Genomic DNA, 18,435 nt, shown 5'->3' on the forward strand with positions numbered 1-18,435 from the left:
TCCACCTACGGCAGTGTTATTGGTGCATCATTAGCCAATCCAGAACAAAAGAAGAAATTTTCATGCACAAGATCGCATTCACTGGATGAGGGGCCACCAGCTGACAACTGGATAGTCTTCTGCAGCTTTATAGCGTGTCACCAACGGGAAGGGAGGAGCCTAGCAGGGACAGGTAAGAGGGCTTAACCATTAGTAAACGGTTTGCCCCATTAATGGGGGAAAAGGCCCAGGTATTCTTGGCATCATAACCACTATAGCAAGTTGTAATGGATATAATGCTTGAATTGACCCTTTAAGAACCAAAGGACTAATATGAATAAAGGCAGTATCGTTTGGTGTACATGTAATAGGCAACATTTGTTTACCAGCAAATGGCAATAGTGTGAGCAACCTCATACCATCCAAGTGCTAGGACAGCTAGACGGTTCCATATGATGTAGGTGGAAGGTGGGTGACGCCTGTCAGTGAACATGAAGATAATAAACAATAAGCTGTAGAATGCCCCTACAATACACTGCTATCTCATGACACATAGGGAATTTTTAAAGCAAATGAATTCAATAAACAGCACACTTACCGGACTGAGAAGAGAGTTTTCTTTTGTCTGGATTTTATTTAAAAGCTGAACATCGTTCTCCAACTGTGTGACCCTTTGGCTAACGTTAGCCACGGTGGAGTCCATGTTATGGAATCGGAAATTATTCTGCTTCTGATCCTGAATCAGGGTGGCATTCAAATCTTCTACGGTGTTCTGAAGATACAAGATCTCCTGCTGTGTTCAGACAGGATAACGGTTAGGAGGAAACACTATGGATATGTGATGTGTGTATTGAGATATATCAAACACGTGGATTTGTAACCTAAATCACTTCTTTAACATACGCACATAGACATTTAAGTCCACATGTGAGACTTTGAGACTTTCCTAAAAAGGTAAGTTCTGCTTGTGTCAGATAGTTGACGTTTCAGTCCTCAACACCTACACACACACACACACACACACACACACACACACACATTTTAAAGTTTTAGGCCAAAATGGCAGAAAATGAAACATTTTCAGTCAGCTTAATTTTCAAATGAGCCATTTTGACCTGAATTGAAATTCATTTTGAATTCCTGGCAAGTCAAACTTCAGTTAAAAATCCTGACAGTGTTGTTGTTTCACATTTAAAAGAGTTATAATGCAGAAAAGTGTGTGTTAAAGTTCATAAAATGTTAACTATACATTGGCCTAGCAGCAAACAAAGATGTCTGTTCATTAGACAGGAGATATAAAAAAGCCCTCCCCCCCCCAAAAAAAAAAAAACAGAACTCCTATATCAAACATTGACCTTCCTCTCACCAGTTAATCAATTCTAGCACAGAGGTTAATGACACAACGGTCATGAAAGGTTCACTTTAAGGCTGTGTTTAAATATAAATCTGGGATTCACGCATGCGGATATCTGATTAATATCACATTTCTGCTGATAGATTTTCCATATATCTGCTACATTAACATTTCCACCTCAGCCCACAATTAAGCATGTTTAATACCAGTACCGCATAGTGACTGCAGGTCCCACTGTGAAAATACACAAAGAGCTTACCGTATATACTCGAGTATAAGCCGAGTTTTTCAGCCCATTTTTTGGGCTGAAAAACCCCAACTCGGCTTATACTCGAGTCAGAGTCTGTATTATGGCAATTTGCATTGCCATAATACAGATTGGGGGGAGAGGGGGGCTGGCAGAGCTGTACTTACCTTTCCTGCAGCTCCTGTCAGCTCTCTCCTCCTCCGCGCCGTCCGTTCAGCACCTCGGTCAGCTCCCAGTGTAAGTCTCGCGAGAGCCGCGGCTCTCGCGAGACTTACACTGGGAGCTGACAGAAGAGCAGAACGGACGGCGCGGAGGAGGAGAGAGCTGACAGGAGCTGCAGGAAAGGTAAGTACAGCTCTGCCAGCCCCCCTCTCCCCCCCACTGAACTGCCACTGGACCACCAGGGAAGGAGAGCCCCCCTCCCTGCCATATATCAAGCAGGGAGGGGGGACGAAAAAAATAAAAAAAAAATAAGAAATAAAAAAAAAAAAAAAATTAATAATAAAAAAAAAAAGGGGTATAAGGACCACTATGGGAGGGGGTGGGGGGTATAAGGACCACTATGGGAGGGAGGGGGTGGGTTAAGGACCACTATGGGAGGGAGGGGGTGGGTTAAGGACCACTATGGGAGGGAGGGGGGTATAAGGACCGCTATGGGAGGGAGGGGGGGTATAAGGACCGCTATGGGAGGGAGGGGGGGTATAAGGACCACTATGGGAGGGAGGGGGGGGGGGTAAGGACCACTATGGGAGGGAGGGGGGGGGGATAAGGACCACTATGGGAGGGAGGGGGGGGGGGATAAGGACCACTATGGGAGGGAGGGGGGGGTATAAGGACCACTATGGGAGGGAGGGGGATATAAGGACCACTATGGGAGGGAGGGGGGGTATAAGGACCACTATGGGAGGGAGGGGGTATAAGGACCACTATGGGAGGGAGGGGAGTATAAGGACCACTATGGGAGGGAGGGGGGGATAAGGACCACTATGGGAGGGAGGGAGGGGGGATAAGGACCACTATTGGAGGGAGGGGGGTATAAGGACCACTATGGGAGGGAGGGGGGGTATAAGGACCACTATGGGAGGGAGGGGGGGTATAAGGACCACTATGGGAGGGGGTGGGATAAGGACCACTATGGGAGGGAGGGGGTATAAGGACCATTATGGGAGGGAGGGGGGGGGGTATATGGACCACTATGGGAGGGATGGGGGGATAAGGAACACTATGGGAGGGAGAAGGGGGATAAGGACCACTATGAGAGGGAGGGGGTGGGATAAGGACCACTATGGGAGGGGAGGGGGAAGTAAGGACCACTAGGGGAGGGGAGGGTAAGGACCACTAGGGGAGGGGTGAGTCAGGACCACTGGGGGGGGGGAGTGAAGGAACACGGGGGTGGGGAGGTAAGGACCACTGAGGGAGGAGGAGGGGAAGTCAGGACATATGGGGGGGGCGGCAAAATTTTTTTTGCCTACGGCGGCAAATATCCTTGCACCGGCCCTGCACACACTGCACACACACACTGCATTCATGCACACACACACTGCATTCATGCACACACACACTGCATTCATGCACACACACTGCACTCATACACACACACACACTGTAAATAAATATTCAATTAATATATTTTTTTTAGGATCTAATTTTATTTAGAAATTTACCAGTAGCTGCTGCATTTCCCACCCTAGTCTTATACTCGAGTCAATAAGTTTTCCCAGTTTTTTGGGATAAAGTTAGGGGCCTCGGCTTATATTCGGGTCGGCTTATACTCGAGTATATACGGTACTTCCAAAAGCTTTCAAAATGCAGCCCAAAATAGCCAATTTAAAAATAAATAAATAAATAAAATAAAAAATGGAGGGGACAACAAACCTTAATATTCAGTTTACATACATGAGGTATTTCACAATTATGCACGATCAAGCTAATCTCTCCAGCTCCTATGCCAACTCATCAAACCTCTACTTATATTAATAAAAAGGAACACACCCGTAACCACAGCTTGGAAGTACTACCCCAATGTGTACAGAATGAGGAGAAATCCCCTCTCTGTGAAAACAGACCTGTGTTATGTCGTGGGTTCCACTGCGGACAGATGGAGATGTTGGCAATGCTTGACTGGTATCTTTTGTGACAAGCTTTGACTAGAAGAATAAATAAAAAAACAAAAAACAAAAATAAGTAGAAGAAAAACTAGTCTAGCATACATAACGGTAGAGAGTAGACACGGTCAGTTCTGCCATTCGGATGGTAGAACCAAGCACGGCTGCAAAGAGGCCATGGAGTACAATACAAACATTTTTTGTAGATTTTCAGAGTTCTAACATCTCCTCACTCAAAATGAAATATGGTCCCACTCAGTATATTATATTATCAGGGCTTAAAATGTGAAGTCCTATGCTACCAGCTAGGCCTTAAAAGTTACTTGCCACTGCAAGCCTTAATACAGCCCCAGAGGTGAATTTCTACTTTTGGCTAGTGGAAATTTTGAGCTCGGACATTACAGTCACGGTTTCTTTACCACATCCTGCTGTAGTGTTTCCACTTTCTTCTTCTGCTCCTCGGCTGCCGTCTGCATGGTCTCTACATCATGGTGGACACTGGTCAATGTGCTGCCCAAGGTGGCAACACTCTAACAGAAGAGGGAAAAAAAAAAAAAAACAGATCAACTAGTTTAACAATGGAATTATATTCGGTAAACAGTCAAAATAACAAATAAAAATCTATATAATTAAAAGGTCTCTTGAGCTGACTCTCCTGGCACCCAAAAGGAAAGCTTCCACATGGAGTTTGAAGTCAGATTAGGCATAGGGTCATAAAGTTAAAAGGCACCCAAGACCTCCCGACACCCTAACAACTTTATTGAGATGAAGTCATTACGGTACCTGGAGTGGTCCTTTAACGATCCATTATAGCTATGCAATTACATACCTTCTGAAGTTCCTCCATTGTATTCGGCAGATTTATCAGGTCGGAAGCAGATTTCATGTTGGCTTTTAGGTGGTTAACAGCAGAAATCAGCAGCTCAATCTAAGTTTCAAAAAGAAAAAGAAAACACTTCTCAGTTACAGCGAATAAAAAAACCACAACTACTGAAACGAGAACTGTCACATTCAGAGATAAGTTATCTTGTTTAAACCCATGACATAACTGCTTTCTGAATTTCATACAAATGAAATGGTCTCACGTTTTAGGGACAATACTCCAGTATCAATGGGAGTCCGTTTTGCAGTTTCCTAGGATTTTGTCCCCTTTGACTTCAGAGATTTAGACTATGACCCAAACTCATAGAAATAAAGGAAATTTGGGGCTCCACGTAGCAGGAACACAAAACAGACAGGTACCGTAATTGCAGACAGGTAGTACCATATTTTAAGTAGCCAAGTTGTGCTGTTTTATATTAAGAGTTATCTATAACAAATCATTCATGAAGTTGGTGTCACAATAATTAAAAGGGTTATTATCAGCATCATACCACAACAGCCCACTGTAGCAGGAGTACCATGGCTCGGTTTCCAGTAATAGGGCAAACCATTTTGCAATGATTTGCCTCTTAGCTCAGACCCCGCAGTGCACCAAGGTTCCCTTCAGCTCTGGTGATGTGCAACCGGCTTCTGCTGAGCTGCAGAACTCCGATATCGGCGCATTAGCAATTCATTGGCTGAATATCAGCTGGTCGCTCTCAGCCAATGCATGGAACTGTGTGTAGAAACATGCCCAGAATTGACAATCGCAAGCCCGGCAGTATTATTTCAGGCTGGCTAATGACGCCCTAACGATGCCAGAGGTAAAATTAAACCTCCATCAGTAAAAGTGTTGAGCTTATCATTTGCAGCATTTCATAGACAAACACTGCACATATAAACTCCAGGCGCCATGACCATTCAAATTATTGAAGTGGTCATGGTGCTTAGAATAACCCTTTAACCTGTTTACAGTACGGCAAGTCAGATACACTTCACCACAAGCAGAAAAAAATGATTTGCACTCTCAAATGCAAAATCTAAAAAACCCTCTGTGGCTATTACTAAGGTAAAATATAAAATTTATATAAATACCCAGAAATAGGAAGTGCGAAGACTCCTCAATGTCTTCAATATCTTATACATAAAACCATAAATAGCACGACCTAAAAATACAAAGGGAGACCAATAGTGCAGACAAAAAAGCGCTAAAAAACATAAAAAAGAAGAACTATAAAACACTCACAAACATAGAAGTTTAAAAGGCAGGGTATACTCAGTCTTCTTCAAGTGCTTCTTTTCTTCTTGTGTATGAAGATAGGTACTTAAAACAAAGCACAGAAAAAGAACATAGTGTGTAACTGTATAATTTTCCAAGTATTGCTTTATTGTGTACACTTACAAAATCAAGAAGTTAAAAAGGCCCATCAATATATACATCCACTGTCAGCTACCAGGTACAGATGAAACCGCCAGGATTAAAAGACAAAATTGGATGAAAAAAGGGTCCACAGTAAAATAATTAAAAAGTGAAATAAAGCTTGCCACCCTGGGGTGGCAAGCTTTATTTCACTTTTTAATTATTTTACTGTGGACCCTTTTTTCATCCAATTTTGTCTTTTAATCCTGGCGGTTTCATCTGTACCTGGTAGCTGACAGTGGATGTATATATTGATGGGCCTTTTTAACTTCTTGATTTTGTAAGTGTACACAATAAAGCAATACTTGGAAAATTATACAGTTACACACTATGTTCTTTTTCTGTGCTTTGTTTTAAGTACCTATCTTCATACACAAGAAGAAAAGAAGCACTTGAAGAAGACTGAGTATACCCTGCCTTTTAAACTTCTATGTTTGTGAGTGTTTTATAGTTCTTCTTTTTTATGTTTTTTAGCGCTTTTTTGTCTGCACTATTGGTCTCCCTTTGTATTTTTAGGTCGTGCTATTTATGGTTTTACACTTCACCACAAGACCTTTTGCAAAAGGGAGATCCACATCTTAATAAATTACTAAAACAAACAAAAAACAAACTGATATTTCAAGAAATCGCAGCTCAAACAAAAGCATTCAAGTATAAAATTCCCTCAAAATCGCAAGTAAAGCCCTATTGTATTCTTGATTGGCGAAACCACTTTTGCATCAACACCTTTTGAGCATAAAACAACTCATTTGATAGAGAATGTAGAAACACGAGACCACAAATTTAGACATGGTTATATTGCTTGATGTTTTTTTGCTTTTACACAATAGGGATCTCCGCTTGAAACAATGAAGATTTCCGTTTGGCTAACACCTTAAATACCAGGCAGTTAAAGCTTTCATTATTATTATTATTTTTTTATTATTTATATAGCACCATCAGAATCTGTAGCGCTGTACAATGGGTATCGCAGATAAAAGTCAGTACAAACTCATGAATCATTCTGTAGAACCATTACATACGGTTTGGATGGGAGTGCTGTGCATATTCCATCCTTTGTTAACCCCTGAAGGACCAAGATTCTTTAGCGATAACATTTTAGTGACCAACGCCTTCCTGACATTTGCCATGCATTCATTCTACCACAATAATACTACTACCATGTTTAAAGGAGTACTTACCTGCTTATACATCTCAGTTATGTTTGCCCACAGTTTGTTTAGTCCCATTTCCCCAGTAACTATTTCATCCAAATGCTTTTGCTTTGTGAGCAAATCATCTTTTATTTTGGGGATATCTTGCAGCGAGTTCTTCTGGCTAGAGTCCACTGGGGTTCAAAATATAAAATAAAAATAAATAAAATTAGAAAAATTCTGCCATTATCATTCACTCATGGAAAGTATTTAAATTACTGGTGAAATTGTACTTCAATTCTAATTTAATAAATTCTAATCGTTGTAGCAAGTTAAGTACGGTGACAAAACCTACAGTCTACTACTAATGCTAGTGGAATATCAATATCGTTTACTTGCTTGTTATCTGTGTGGACACATTTGGATACGAGAAAAGCAACCCCCACCGAAGGAATTCTTCCACCATAAACACTACAAAAGGTCATTGTGGTTATGGTAACTATAAAATGTATTTAAGAATTGACAATGGGAATGTATGGCATTGCCATACCCACAAACAAATTATACAACCTGCTGCCAATAACCTTGTTAAAATGCCATTTTATTTTAAAGGGACACTATAGTCTACAAAACAACTTTGGCTTAAAGACGCAGCTTTTGTGTATAGGTTATGACTCTGAAGTTTCACTGCTAAATTCCCTGCCATTTAGGAGTTAAATCACTTGTTTCTGTTTATGCAGCCCTAACCACACCTCCCCTTGGCTGTGACTCACAGTCTGCATGAAAAAAATTGGTTTCACGATCTATCAGATGTAACTTACTTTAACCCCTTAAGGACACACGACGTGTGTGACACGTCAGGATTCCCTTTTATTCCAGAAGTTTGGTCCTTAAGGGGTTAAAGGTCTTTATCTTCTGCTCTGTAAATTGAACTTTAAATCATACACAGGAGGCTCCTGCAGGGTCTAGCAGGCTATTAACAGTGCAGAGGATGGGAAATTTTCAATACAACAGAATTTGCAAATGAAGGAAGTATAAACATTAGATGACTCTTTACAGGAAGTGTTTAGGAAGGCCATGCAGTCACATGTACAGAGGTGTGACTAGGGTGCATAAACATAGTGTTTTAACTCCTAAATGGCAGAGAATTGAGCAGTTAGACTGCAGGGACATGATCTATACACCAAAACGGCTTCATTAAGCGGACATTGTATTCGTGACTATAGTGTCCCTTTAAGTCAGCTATTCCCAGATGGTACTGAAATATTCTGAACAAAAAGATCATCTCCTCATTAATAGTAAAAAAAACAAAAAACACTTTCCTGCTAAAAAATGCAAAGGACGGGGAACAAAATACAAGGAAATGTATCATTTTAGCAGTTAGATGCTCCATTAATAGGACAATAGTGTGTATATCCCCAAGCTGAAAAGATAAGGACCATTCTAGAACAGCAGCCCATTAAACAGAGCGCTTATTACTGGTGTTAAAGGAAAAGACCACATCCTATCCACTAGCATACAGGAAACCTTTTTGTATAGGACAATGTCATCTGTTTCATTTAAATGCTCACAAATGGGGTCAAACTCCAGGCCAAGGACTATAGCAACTTGAATATACCCTTAAATGGACAGGAAGCATATCAAACTCAGCTGGTTGTGGTAGTTATAGTGCCTGCTCTCTAGGTTTTATGTCATTCAATTGTTTATTGTAACAGGTTCTGTCATCCTGCCATCCACTGCTCTGTCACATCAAACAGGAAGCAATGCTTCCCTTGACAGTACACAATCTCGTATGTTATGTGCGCTCGTCACAAGTAACTTGTATGGGCTCTTTTTTGTACAGGACCTGTACAGCAGCTTTCATGAACGTCATTAAGGGGTCAGGGGAACACAATCCAGGGAGCAACAAATGACTTGACAATCAAAGGGGAACAACTATTTTATAGGACGTCAGGGTTAAAAATGCATGCAAGGGGGCGGGGCTTGACCTCGGAGCAGAGTGGAAGCACACTACAGCAGCTCCCGCTGCAATCAGCAAATTTCTATGATTTTCATAGCCCTAACGGCACATAACCGAGTCAGAAAGGCCACCCAGAGAGCAGTGACATCGGGGTGCACTAATCGAGTGACACATCAAACCCCAATCACCCGACACGATGGTGAGGCCTACAAACATGGCGGGTGCGGGAGGGACGGCCGCTCTCCTGACCCCACGACTGGTAAAGAGCCAAGACTTGGGCCCTCGTCTCCCCCCCTCTGGACCGGTGGGGGTCATCCCGGTCCACCCCCCATCAACTCCGAAGCGGTGTACAAACGAAAGGGACACAGGGTCCCAAACCTACTGGTATGCAGGCTCCCAAGATGGCGGACGCTGTCCCCACAGCCTATTCACAAAGCATATGGCTGGACACTGAACGCAGGTTGAATGTTATCTTCGCCTCCTTTTGGAAGCAGCTGAGGGCTCGCATGCGGCCTCAGGGGCACGCACCACTGATCACTGAGAGGCCACACAACTCACCACGAGGAGCCCAGCGGAGTACAACAAAAGCTCCCCTTACTACTGCAACCGGGAACACCCAGCTCCGGCGAAGGGCTCTCTCAGAAATGCGCAAGGTGAGCAACAACAATCCAGTACCTCCACGACTCCCTCGCCGGCGACTCGACCCGAGACACAAGACTCAGAGGGGCAAGCCCAGCCCGACCAAACAAGCGACACCACGAGGTGCACAACCCAGAGAGACGACCACATCGGGTAGGAGACCTTGGAGCTACCCTGACTCGAGGCAGGTGAACTCGGCTCTGACCACAACATGGAGGTCCTCACACTCACCGGCAAGCAGACATTCACGCGACTCCGGGGTGCCACACTCCCCCGCATCTGGGAGACTGTGCAAGCTGACCAGCATAGTATGCCGTGCCGCCAAAGCATATTCCCCGACCGTTCCTGCACACGCATCAACCCTGCCGATTGCAGGAATTGGATGATTCCGGGACTGCACCTATAATCCGAGCCTGGCTCAGACAGCGGCGGCAGCTGCATATCCAGATGACTCTGCATTGCTTATTATGTTTTCAGTTTTCTGCGATCGATTTTTTTTTTTTTTTTCTCTCTCTTTATATTATGTTTATTGTGTTCCGATCTATTCCATACATAGACAAACACTATCCCCAGTATGGAGTACCCGGGCGTTGGCGCTAGTGCGCCCCAGGGTCCAGTGGCCTTAAGCGATAATTATTAGTTGGTTAACTGCGTATGATTATTAGATTTTGATATGCAACACTAATGTGTATAGAGTATAGATTATATATACATGAGCATAGCCAATCTAGCACCGTAACGCAACATTTATCCTACAACATGTGTTAATGTTTCTAGCATATTACTGCCAATGATACGCAGTTCCGCCAATAGGATTGTCCATGGCGTGGATATCGCACCACTCTAACAACGCTATTGTATATAAGCATAGCAAATCTAGCAACATGAAGCGAGGGTTAGTCTACATCATATACTACGTCACATGTTCAGGTCTCTAGCATGTTACTGCCAATGAACGCAATTACGTTACTCGGACTGCTTATAGCATCGTTCTAACTTACTTATACTTACTTATATATGTCTAAAGCTAAATGTTTAAGCCTGATTTAAAAAAAAACAAAAATTGTGCCTGTCATTTATATGCCCCGCATGTTAAGCGTGGGAAAAGACGTAGGATTGCTTTTGGGGCACCTCTCGCCACTCTGTATAATTTGCGTGCACAGCAAAAATAAAGAATTGAAAAAAAAAAAAAAAAAATGCATGCAAAAAAATAAATAAAGTAGTGAGCAGCTTCACCTGACTGAAAACTATTTAAATGTCCCAAACACAGCAGACCTGTTAAGGACCCATGTAGAGGCCAACCAAAGGCCAAGCTATTAAATTCTGCCTTTTCTCAGAGATCTCATGCCTTCTGTTTGCTTGAGGCATAGAATATTCCAATGAGTCTTTGGGAGGTTTTCTGAATGCATAGTGGCTGGAACAACTCAGGGTCAATGGACTGATCTTCCACTCAATGGATGAGTCCATCTTTATTGATCAGCAAGCTCCAAAAGTATCCCCACCACCACCACCACACTACCTGACAAGCTAAATTTTTCCGTATAATAAAATGCAAATAATAATTTGCACGAAGACTTTTTTTTTTTAAATGTAACACATATTCAATCTACCATTTATTCCATATTACTTAATAGGCAGGGCTGGGCAAAGAATGTGTAATTTATAGAAACGGGGAAAGATCCCGTGAGCCCTTACATTTATTTGCTCCTTGTTATTATTTTAGGCCCCTGTTTTAAATGAATAATGAAAGTCTTTAATGTCCATTTTTAAACATGTATAAAAATCCCTCATAAGAACCAGCACCTGATAGGGACTGCTAACACTGCAGATATTTACTAACATTTCTGAATATTCCCAGCCACGTGTGTATCAATTAACAAACATCTGCAGCATTAAAAAGGTAGCCAATAAGGATCACTATAGGGTCAGGAACACAAACATGTATTCCTGACCCTATAGTGTTTAACCAACCATATAGGTGGCTTGCTCCCCCTTAGCCCCCCTATAAAAAAAGTTTCAAACTCCCCTTGTATCCAGCGCCGCGTGTGTCGCCGGCGCTGGCTTCGTCCCATTTGTGACATCATCAAAATAGCAGATTTTTAGCCAATCCAATGCTTTCCCTTAGGGAAAGCATTGGATTGGCTAAAATTGGCACAGTGGCGGGGCCAAATGCCATTTTGGCCAATCAGGACCTCCTCATAGAGATGCATTAAATCAATGCATCTCCATGCAGAGTGTGGGGATGCTGAACGTCAGGGCTGCTTTTTTGGCAACACTGACCCAGGAAGCACCTCCAGTGGCCATCTAAGGAGTGGCCACTTGGAAGTGTCCCTAGAAGCAATGTGAACACTGCTTTTTCTCTGAAAAAGGCAGTGTTTGCATGAAATAAGCCTGAGGGGAACTATTATACTCACCAGAAAAACTACATTAAGCTGTAGTTGTTCTGGTGACTAAAGTGTCCCTTTAATATTAAATACGCAGATGATAAGCATTTGCTTATAAACACTAAAGCTGTATTTTACAGATCACACGCTGTCTCGCTGAGACCCTTGAGGTGCACACTTGTGCCATCCTCTATCGGAGAAGGTGATTGAGAAATATGAAACTAGTTCGGGCACACAGAACACACTTTGTAAAATGGTGCTCCAGACTCTAGAAAGATAACTTCTTATTCAAGGGAATAAATGCATTATGAATAGATGTAAACACATACGCAAACCAAAAAAAACAAACAAACTTCTTAATGTTCCTCTTTTACTGCAATTATGCAGCGGTACATTCGTGACTTGTACAGGTAATACCTAGAAAGTAACAGATCCAGCCCACAGTTATTTTTATTTTAGTGTTATTTCTGATCATATATTTACATATCACATTCATCTTACTTGGGTGTCAAGTAGGGACAAAAAACCCACACAATATCAAAGTCAATATAAAGCTCAACAAAATAGGTTTCATAGTTTCAGGACCACCCCCAGGTCTGTACAAGGCAGTCATTTTATACTGCCACACTGTTCACAGAAAAAAAAAAAAAAAAAACAACTCTGCACACGGGATACTTACTGACTCGGAATCTTTCTTGAAGTACATCTATGTTCTCCTTCAGAGCAACTTGCATCCAGACTAGACCGATGCAAGTCACCACGCAGGCTGCCAAAACTATAAAGCAACATAGTGGGTAGCAGACTTTACAGCATTGCAGGAATTCACCCCTAGAAATAAACAAAAAGAATCTGTTAGATTTTGGTAAAGTCAGTGAATTTCCTCGTTCCGATACATAATTAAATCAGTATGCAATATATTTGTGTAATGTTGCACTGCTTTGAACTTTGACACTTTTTCTTTTAACTTTTGTATAATATTCTCCAAAAGGTGGTCAACAAGAGGGACAAACCCCAGGCTACTAGCAAATATGGTTTGTGGACTGCAGCCTCCCACCATTTATCTTATAATAATTAGCAGTCGGTACATTGGCATCAGTCCTGGTGGCACAGTACTGCAGGAGTGAGGCAGCAGACAGGAACTGTACTGGGTCTTTGCTAGCCCGGTACTGTGTGGGGTTGTGCTTTGAATGGTGGACCTCAATCCTCTCCAGGGTTAGACTGGGTTACTCGAATCTCTTCTATTAACTTCGATGTGTGTTCAATAAAAAGGTATACTTGCTCCCAGGCCAAAGCAATTAGGCTCCCCAAATATCTTACAGCGATGAGCCAGTGACAACCCTATAGGAAAGTATACACTTCAAAACAAACTATGTACAAAAATTACACCACACCTCCAGTGAAAATTAACTCTAATAAGAAATAGAGGGATGTGATTATTCACCTCTTAGTAAACCTTGTCCTGTAGCCACAAAAATAATTCCACTTTACATCTTCAACAATATACAACTCAGATTCTACAGACCATGCAATACAAAAAAAATACATAGGGTAACACTATACAGATCGTATGGATAGACATAGTACTCTATGCACTCACAAACAAATTAAGAACGAATGCTTATCACCCACTCCAGGGTTGCATCAATAGGTTTCTCCCCCAATAGTTGTAACAATTAAAAAGACACTACATAGTTCACTATGACACATATATATTACACCTTTAAAAAGGACGCCAGTGCCCAAATACAAAATAAAATAAAAAGTTGCCTGTATTTTATTATGCATCTTTTCATTTGAGGCATACATAAAAACAGCTTGCAAAACCTGCAAATATTTTGTCTGCCGCCTTTACAAGTCCTCCCCTTCTAACCCCGCCCAGACTTTCTGTGGCTGTCCAATCACAGACTTCCCATTGCAGCTCAAGGAGAAGTCTTTGCAAGGCAGGTGGCTCTAATCAATTGCTGCCTCTTGAGTTTAAATCCACTGAGGACACACTTCACAGAAAGCCTTTCAGCAAAGCAAAGTGCTACAGGGGTCTGGAGTGACCCTTTAAAATGTAATGCACTTGCAGAATAAAAGCAGTGTATGCATATCAGTATTAACACATTTCCAAATAATGTCTTACAACATGGGCTTCCTTACACCCAAGTAGTATGCTAGTCACAGTGACAGCACAAAACCCCATTATTCAGGCTAGGCTACGGATATCTTGAAAAGAGGAGTGAGTTAGGGACGTTGGCATTATCCCAGAGAGGCCATACTCTGCCAGCAAAATACAGGGACATGAATGACCTATACATACTGTGTAAATCTTTTTAAAAAACACATTACTGGGATACTGCCAATTAGAACAAAGCACGGTGTGAAAATGTCTTGTTAATTGCAAAACAGCTGAAATGTAACAATGTAATGTCCAGCAAACAATCAGAATTTCTAAACAAACATCAAGTACAAACACAAAGGAAAAAAAAATATATACAATACTTAATTTTCCCCGTTCTAAACTTGGCGGAGGAGGAATATTTATATTAAAATTATGCATCTCTTGCAATCTACATGAGGTATGAAAATAAACTAATACTTCATTCTAATGAACAAAACCACATTTAGAGTATATGTCATAGTTCTATATAAAATATATACTTATATGGACTAGGGATGTTGAATAAACAGATATTTGTGAACTACATTTTCAAGATGGGTATCAGGGGAAATTTAGTTCACAAACCATCTACGATACTAAAATCTGCAATTGCTGATCTAATTCTACGTGACTGCATTTAAGATCTACCCCTTCCCTGGTTACTAAGAGAAGTTAATTTGGTTCTGATTAAGTTATTTTGCACAGATTAAAAATGGCAATGTTTATATATTATACACACACTTTACTGGGCAGTATAAACGGGTCAGGTAACAATCTCAGACTGGTAAAAAAAATGAGCAATGAGAACGCAGTTTGCATGTCGTAAGCCTGTGTTTATCCCGTTAAAGGCTGATCGTATAGATAGATCATTGAAATAAAAGAAGTGTTTAGGTATTATTAAATTGCTACATAGGTCAATGATTCGGTCCAGCTGCTGTTCAGCTGCAGCTCCAACAGCCTCGGAGTAAATGGGGTGAGCAGTTCTACATAGTCTCCCCAATAAGAGTAAGAAACTATTTGGTTTTGACAGGTTATCAGAATATGGCTGTGACCAAGACTGAGTCACAGTGGGCCATCAAAGTGTTATTAATTCACGACCTAGACTATTTGATGCCAATCTCCTGTGTGGCAGATACAAAGTTCATTAATAATAGATAACTACATTAAAAAAAAAACCACAATATTTTTAGAGTAAATACATTTATAATTAGTCCATGAAAAAGAGAATGTGTGTGGACAGGTTACTAAATGCAAACTTCTGCTCTCATCCTCGTATTGGACATTTTAGTAAATTTGCTTCCCCAAAGCGCTTACCAACAGATTCATCTCTAGCCTGTGACTTGGAGTTACTTTGTGTGTTTCATGGACTTTATATATGCAATAAATAATTCCTGACCCAATTCACTGCAATACTATTGCCTGTATTACTAACACTGTAGTAACACTATATGGTAGGTTTTTGATCTTTGAAAGTGCCAGAAAGGACACAAACAGCCTTTGATCCCAAGTCTGAGACATCACGCAGAGCACACCTTTCCGTGATTATCCACAGCTACTGACATTATTTTCTATCTTCTTATAAGAATAGCCATGTCGATTACGCAGACGATCTTATGAGATATTACCATAGCATCATGCTATTTCAGCTTGTTACCTTCCAAACAACAGACACTGTTCCTGCATCGAGATGACAAGGGCTACATTATGCAGTCAGTGCACACTGTGTAATGGTCCTTCTAATCAAATTAAACCTTATTCTACCTGTGCCCCCACCAATAATAAAAGCTCCTGAAAGGGACACTCGGGAACATTACATGTTTTATGTGTGAAGAGTGTGTCCTTTAACCCCCCCCCCCTCCCATTTTAAATCTAGAAATTGTCACTTGTTGAAAAAATTTAACCTTGTTACACCCCCCTTCCCCCTCCCCCATCTCGCCGGTCAGACACCCAATCCGGTTTCATCCTGGTTGTTTAGCTCAGCAGAGCTAAACTCAAGAGGCAGCAATTGCTCAGATCACCTGCCTTGCAAATACTTCTCATTGAGCTGCATTAGGAAGTCTGTGATTGGACAGCCACAGAACTTCTGGGCTGGGCTAAAAGGGGAATGTTTGCAAACAATAAATCTGCAGCTTTTGCAAGTTGTTTTTAGATTTACCCACAATGAAAAACATGCACACATGTTTTCATTTGGGGTATATCTACTAAATAGTGATTTTAAATATATTACCTTGTCCTGAGTGTCCCTTTAAATTAAAGAACGCTCTCAGAAGAATTTCCTCACCCAGGAAATAACTAAACTATATGTTCTGTCACCCCCGTCAGTGTCCCCCCGTCAGTGACCCCCCCCCCGTCAGGGACCCCCAGTACCCCCGCCCCAGTCAGTGACCCCCAGTGTCCACCCAGTCAGTGTGTCCCCCCCAGTCAGTGTGTCCCCCCCCCAGTCAGTGTGTCCCCCCCCAGTCAGTGTGTCCCCCCCCAGTCAGTGTGTCCCCCCCCAGTCAGTGCGTTCCCCCCCAGTCAGTGCGTTCCCCCCCAGTCAGTGTGTCCCCCCCCAGTCAGTGCGTTCCCCAGTCAGTGTGTCCCCCCCCAGTCAGTGCGTTCCCCAGTCAGTCAGTGTGTCCCCCCCAGTCAGTGTGTGTCCCCCCCAGTCAGTGCGTTCCCCAGTCAGTCAGTGCGTTCCCCAGTCAGTCAGTGTGTCCCCCCCAGTCAGTGTGTGTCCCCCCCAGTCAGTGCGTTCCCCAGTCAGTCAGTGTGTCCCCCCCCAGTCAGTGCGTTCCCCAGTCAGTCAGTGTGTCCCCCCCCAGTCAGTGCCCCCCCCCCAGTCAGTGTGTCCCCCCCCAGTCAGTGCGCCCCCCCCCAGTCAGTGTGCCCCCCCCAGTCAGTGTGCCCCCCAGTCAGTGTGTCCCCCCCAGTCAGTGTGTCCCCCCCAGTCAGTGTGCCCCCCCCAGTCAGTGTGTCCCCCCCCCAGTCAGTGTGTCCCCCCCCCAGTCAGTGTGTCCCCCCCCCCAGTCAGTGTGTCCCCCCCAGTCAGTGTGTCCCCCCCAGTCAGTGTGTCCCCCCCCAGTCAGTGTGTCCCCCCCCAGTCAGTGTGTCCCCCCCCCCCAGTCAGTGTCCCCCCCAGTCAGTGTGTCCCCTCTCACCTCCCGCAGCGGCCGCCCCCTCCCCCCGGGTTGCCGAACTCGTCCTCCTCGCTGTCCGAGTCGGAGTCCGAGGCCGGGGGCTCGGTCCGCAGTAGCCGGTGTCCGCTGCCCTTCTTGGGTTTCTTCCTCCCGCCGTCCGCGGACAGTCCGATCAGCGCGTTCAGCTCCTTCCGCTTCTTCATCTTCTTGTGCGGAGTGGGGGGGGCCTGGGGCCCGGCGGAGAGGGCCCCGGAGCCCATAGGAGCGGGGGGTCACATAGAGCGCTGCACGGTATCCGGGCCGAGCTGCGTAATCACAGGGGGCGGGGCCTCAAAGATAACCCCGCCCATGACAGCGCTTCACTGTATCCGGGCCGAGCTGCGTCTTCACAGGGGGCGGGGCCCCAAAGATAACCCCGCCCATGACAGCGCTTCACCGTATCCGGGCCGAGCTGCGTCATCACAGGGGGCGGGGCCTCAAAAATAACCCCGCCCATGAAGCCAGTCACATACAGCGCGTCCCTGTGTCCGGGCCGAGTTGCGTCATCGCAGGGGGCGGAGCTAAGTGATAACCCCGCCCATGGAGCAGGTCACATAGAGCGCTTCACTGTGTCCGGGCCGAGCTGCGTCATCACAGGCGGCAGGGCTCGGAGATAACCCCGCCCATGACAGCGCTTCACCGTATCCGGGCCGAGCTGCGTCCTCACAGGGGGCGGGGCTTCAAAGATAACCCCGCCCATGACAGCGCTTCACCGTATCCGGGCCGAGCCGCGTCATCACAGGGGGCGGGGATCGGAGATAACCCCGCCCATGAGAGCGCATCACGGTATCCGGGCCGAGCTGCGTCATCACAGGGGGCGGGGCCTCAAAGATAACCCCGCCCATGGAGCCAGTCACATACAGCGCCTCCCTGTGTCCGGGCCGAGCTGCGTCATCACAGGGGGCGGGGCTCGGAGATAACCCCGCCCATGAGAGCGCTTCACGGTATCCGGGCCGAGCTGCGTCATCACAGGGGGCGGGGCCTCAGAGATGGGGCGGTACCGACACATTACCCCGCCTTTGGGAGCGGGCTATCACAGCGCTTCCTTGTAT

At 44.1% G+C, this 18,435-nt stretch overlaps 1 protein-coding gene across 2 annotated transcripts in view; it reads right to left on the minus strand.

The window, feature by feature from the left end:
- EFCAB14 (EF-hand calcium binding domain 14) overlaps nucleotides 1-17,683 on the minus strand; it is a 28,471-nt gene extending 10,788 nt beyond the window's left edge. The window contains exons 1-7 of one of the 2 annotated variants that reach the window (XM_063427764.1): nucleotides 17,366-17,683; nucleotides 12,762-12,910; nucleotides 7,148-7,293; nucleotides 4,515-4,613; nucleotides 4,105-4,215; nucleotides 3,647-3,727; nucleotides 578-769 (exon numbers count right to left, since the gene is read on the minus strand). In XM_063427764.1, coding sequence (XP_063283834.1) covers nucleotides 578-769; nucleotides 3,647-3,727; nucleotides 4,105-4,215; nucleotides 4,515-4,613; nucleotides 7,148-7,293; nucleotides 12,762-12,910; nucleotides 17,366-17,604 — 1,017 coding nt within the window. In that variant the 5' untranslated portion in view covers nucleotides 17,605-17,683. Of the gene's footprint in view, nucleotides 1-577; nucleotides 773-3,646; nucleotides 3,728-4,104; nucleotides 4,216-4,514; nucleotides 4,614-7,147; nucleotides 7,294-12,761; nucleotides 12,911-17,365 lie in introns of both variants that reach the window. The other variant, XM_063427763.1, reaches the window with a different exon arrangement.
- Nucleotides 17,684-18,435: the final 752 nt, after the last annotated feature.

This window comes from Pelobates fuscus, chromosome 7 (genome assembly GCF_036172605.1).
Source record: "Pelobates fuscus isolate aPelFus1 chromosome 7, aPelFus1.pri, whole genome shotgun sequence".
NCBI classification, from domain to species: Eukaryota; Metazoa; Chordata; class Amphibia; order Anura; family Pelobatidae; genus Pelobates; species Pelobates fuscus.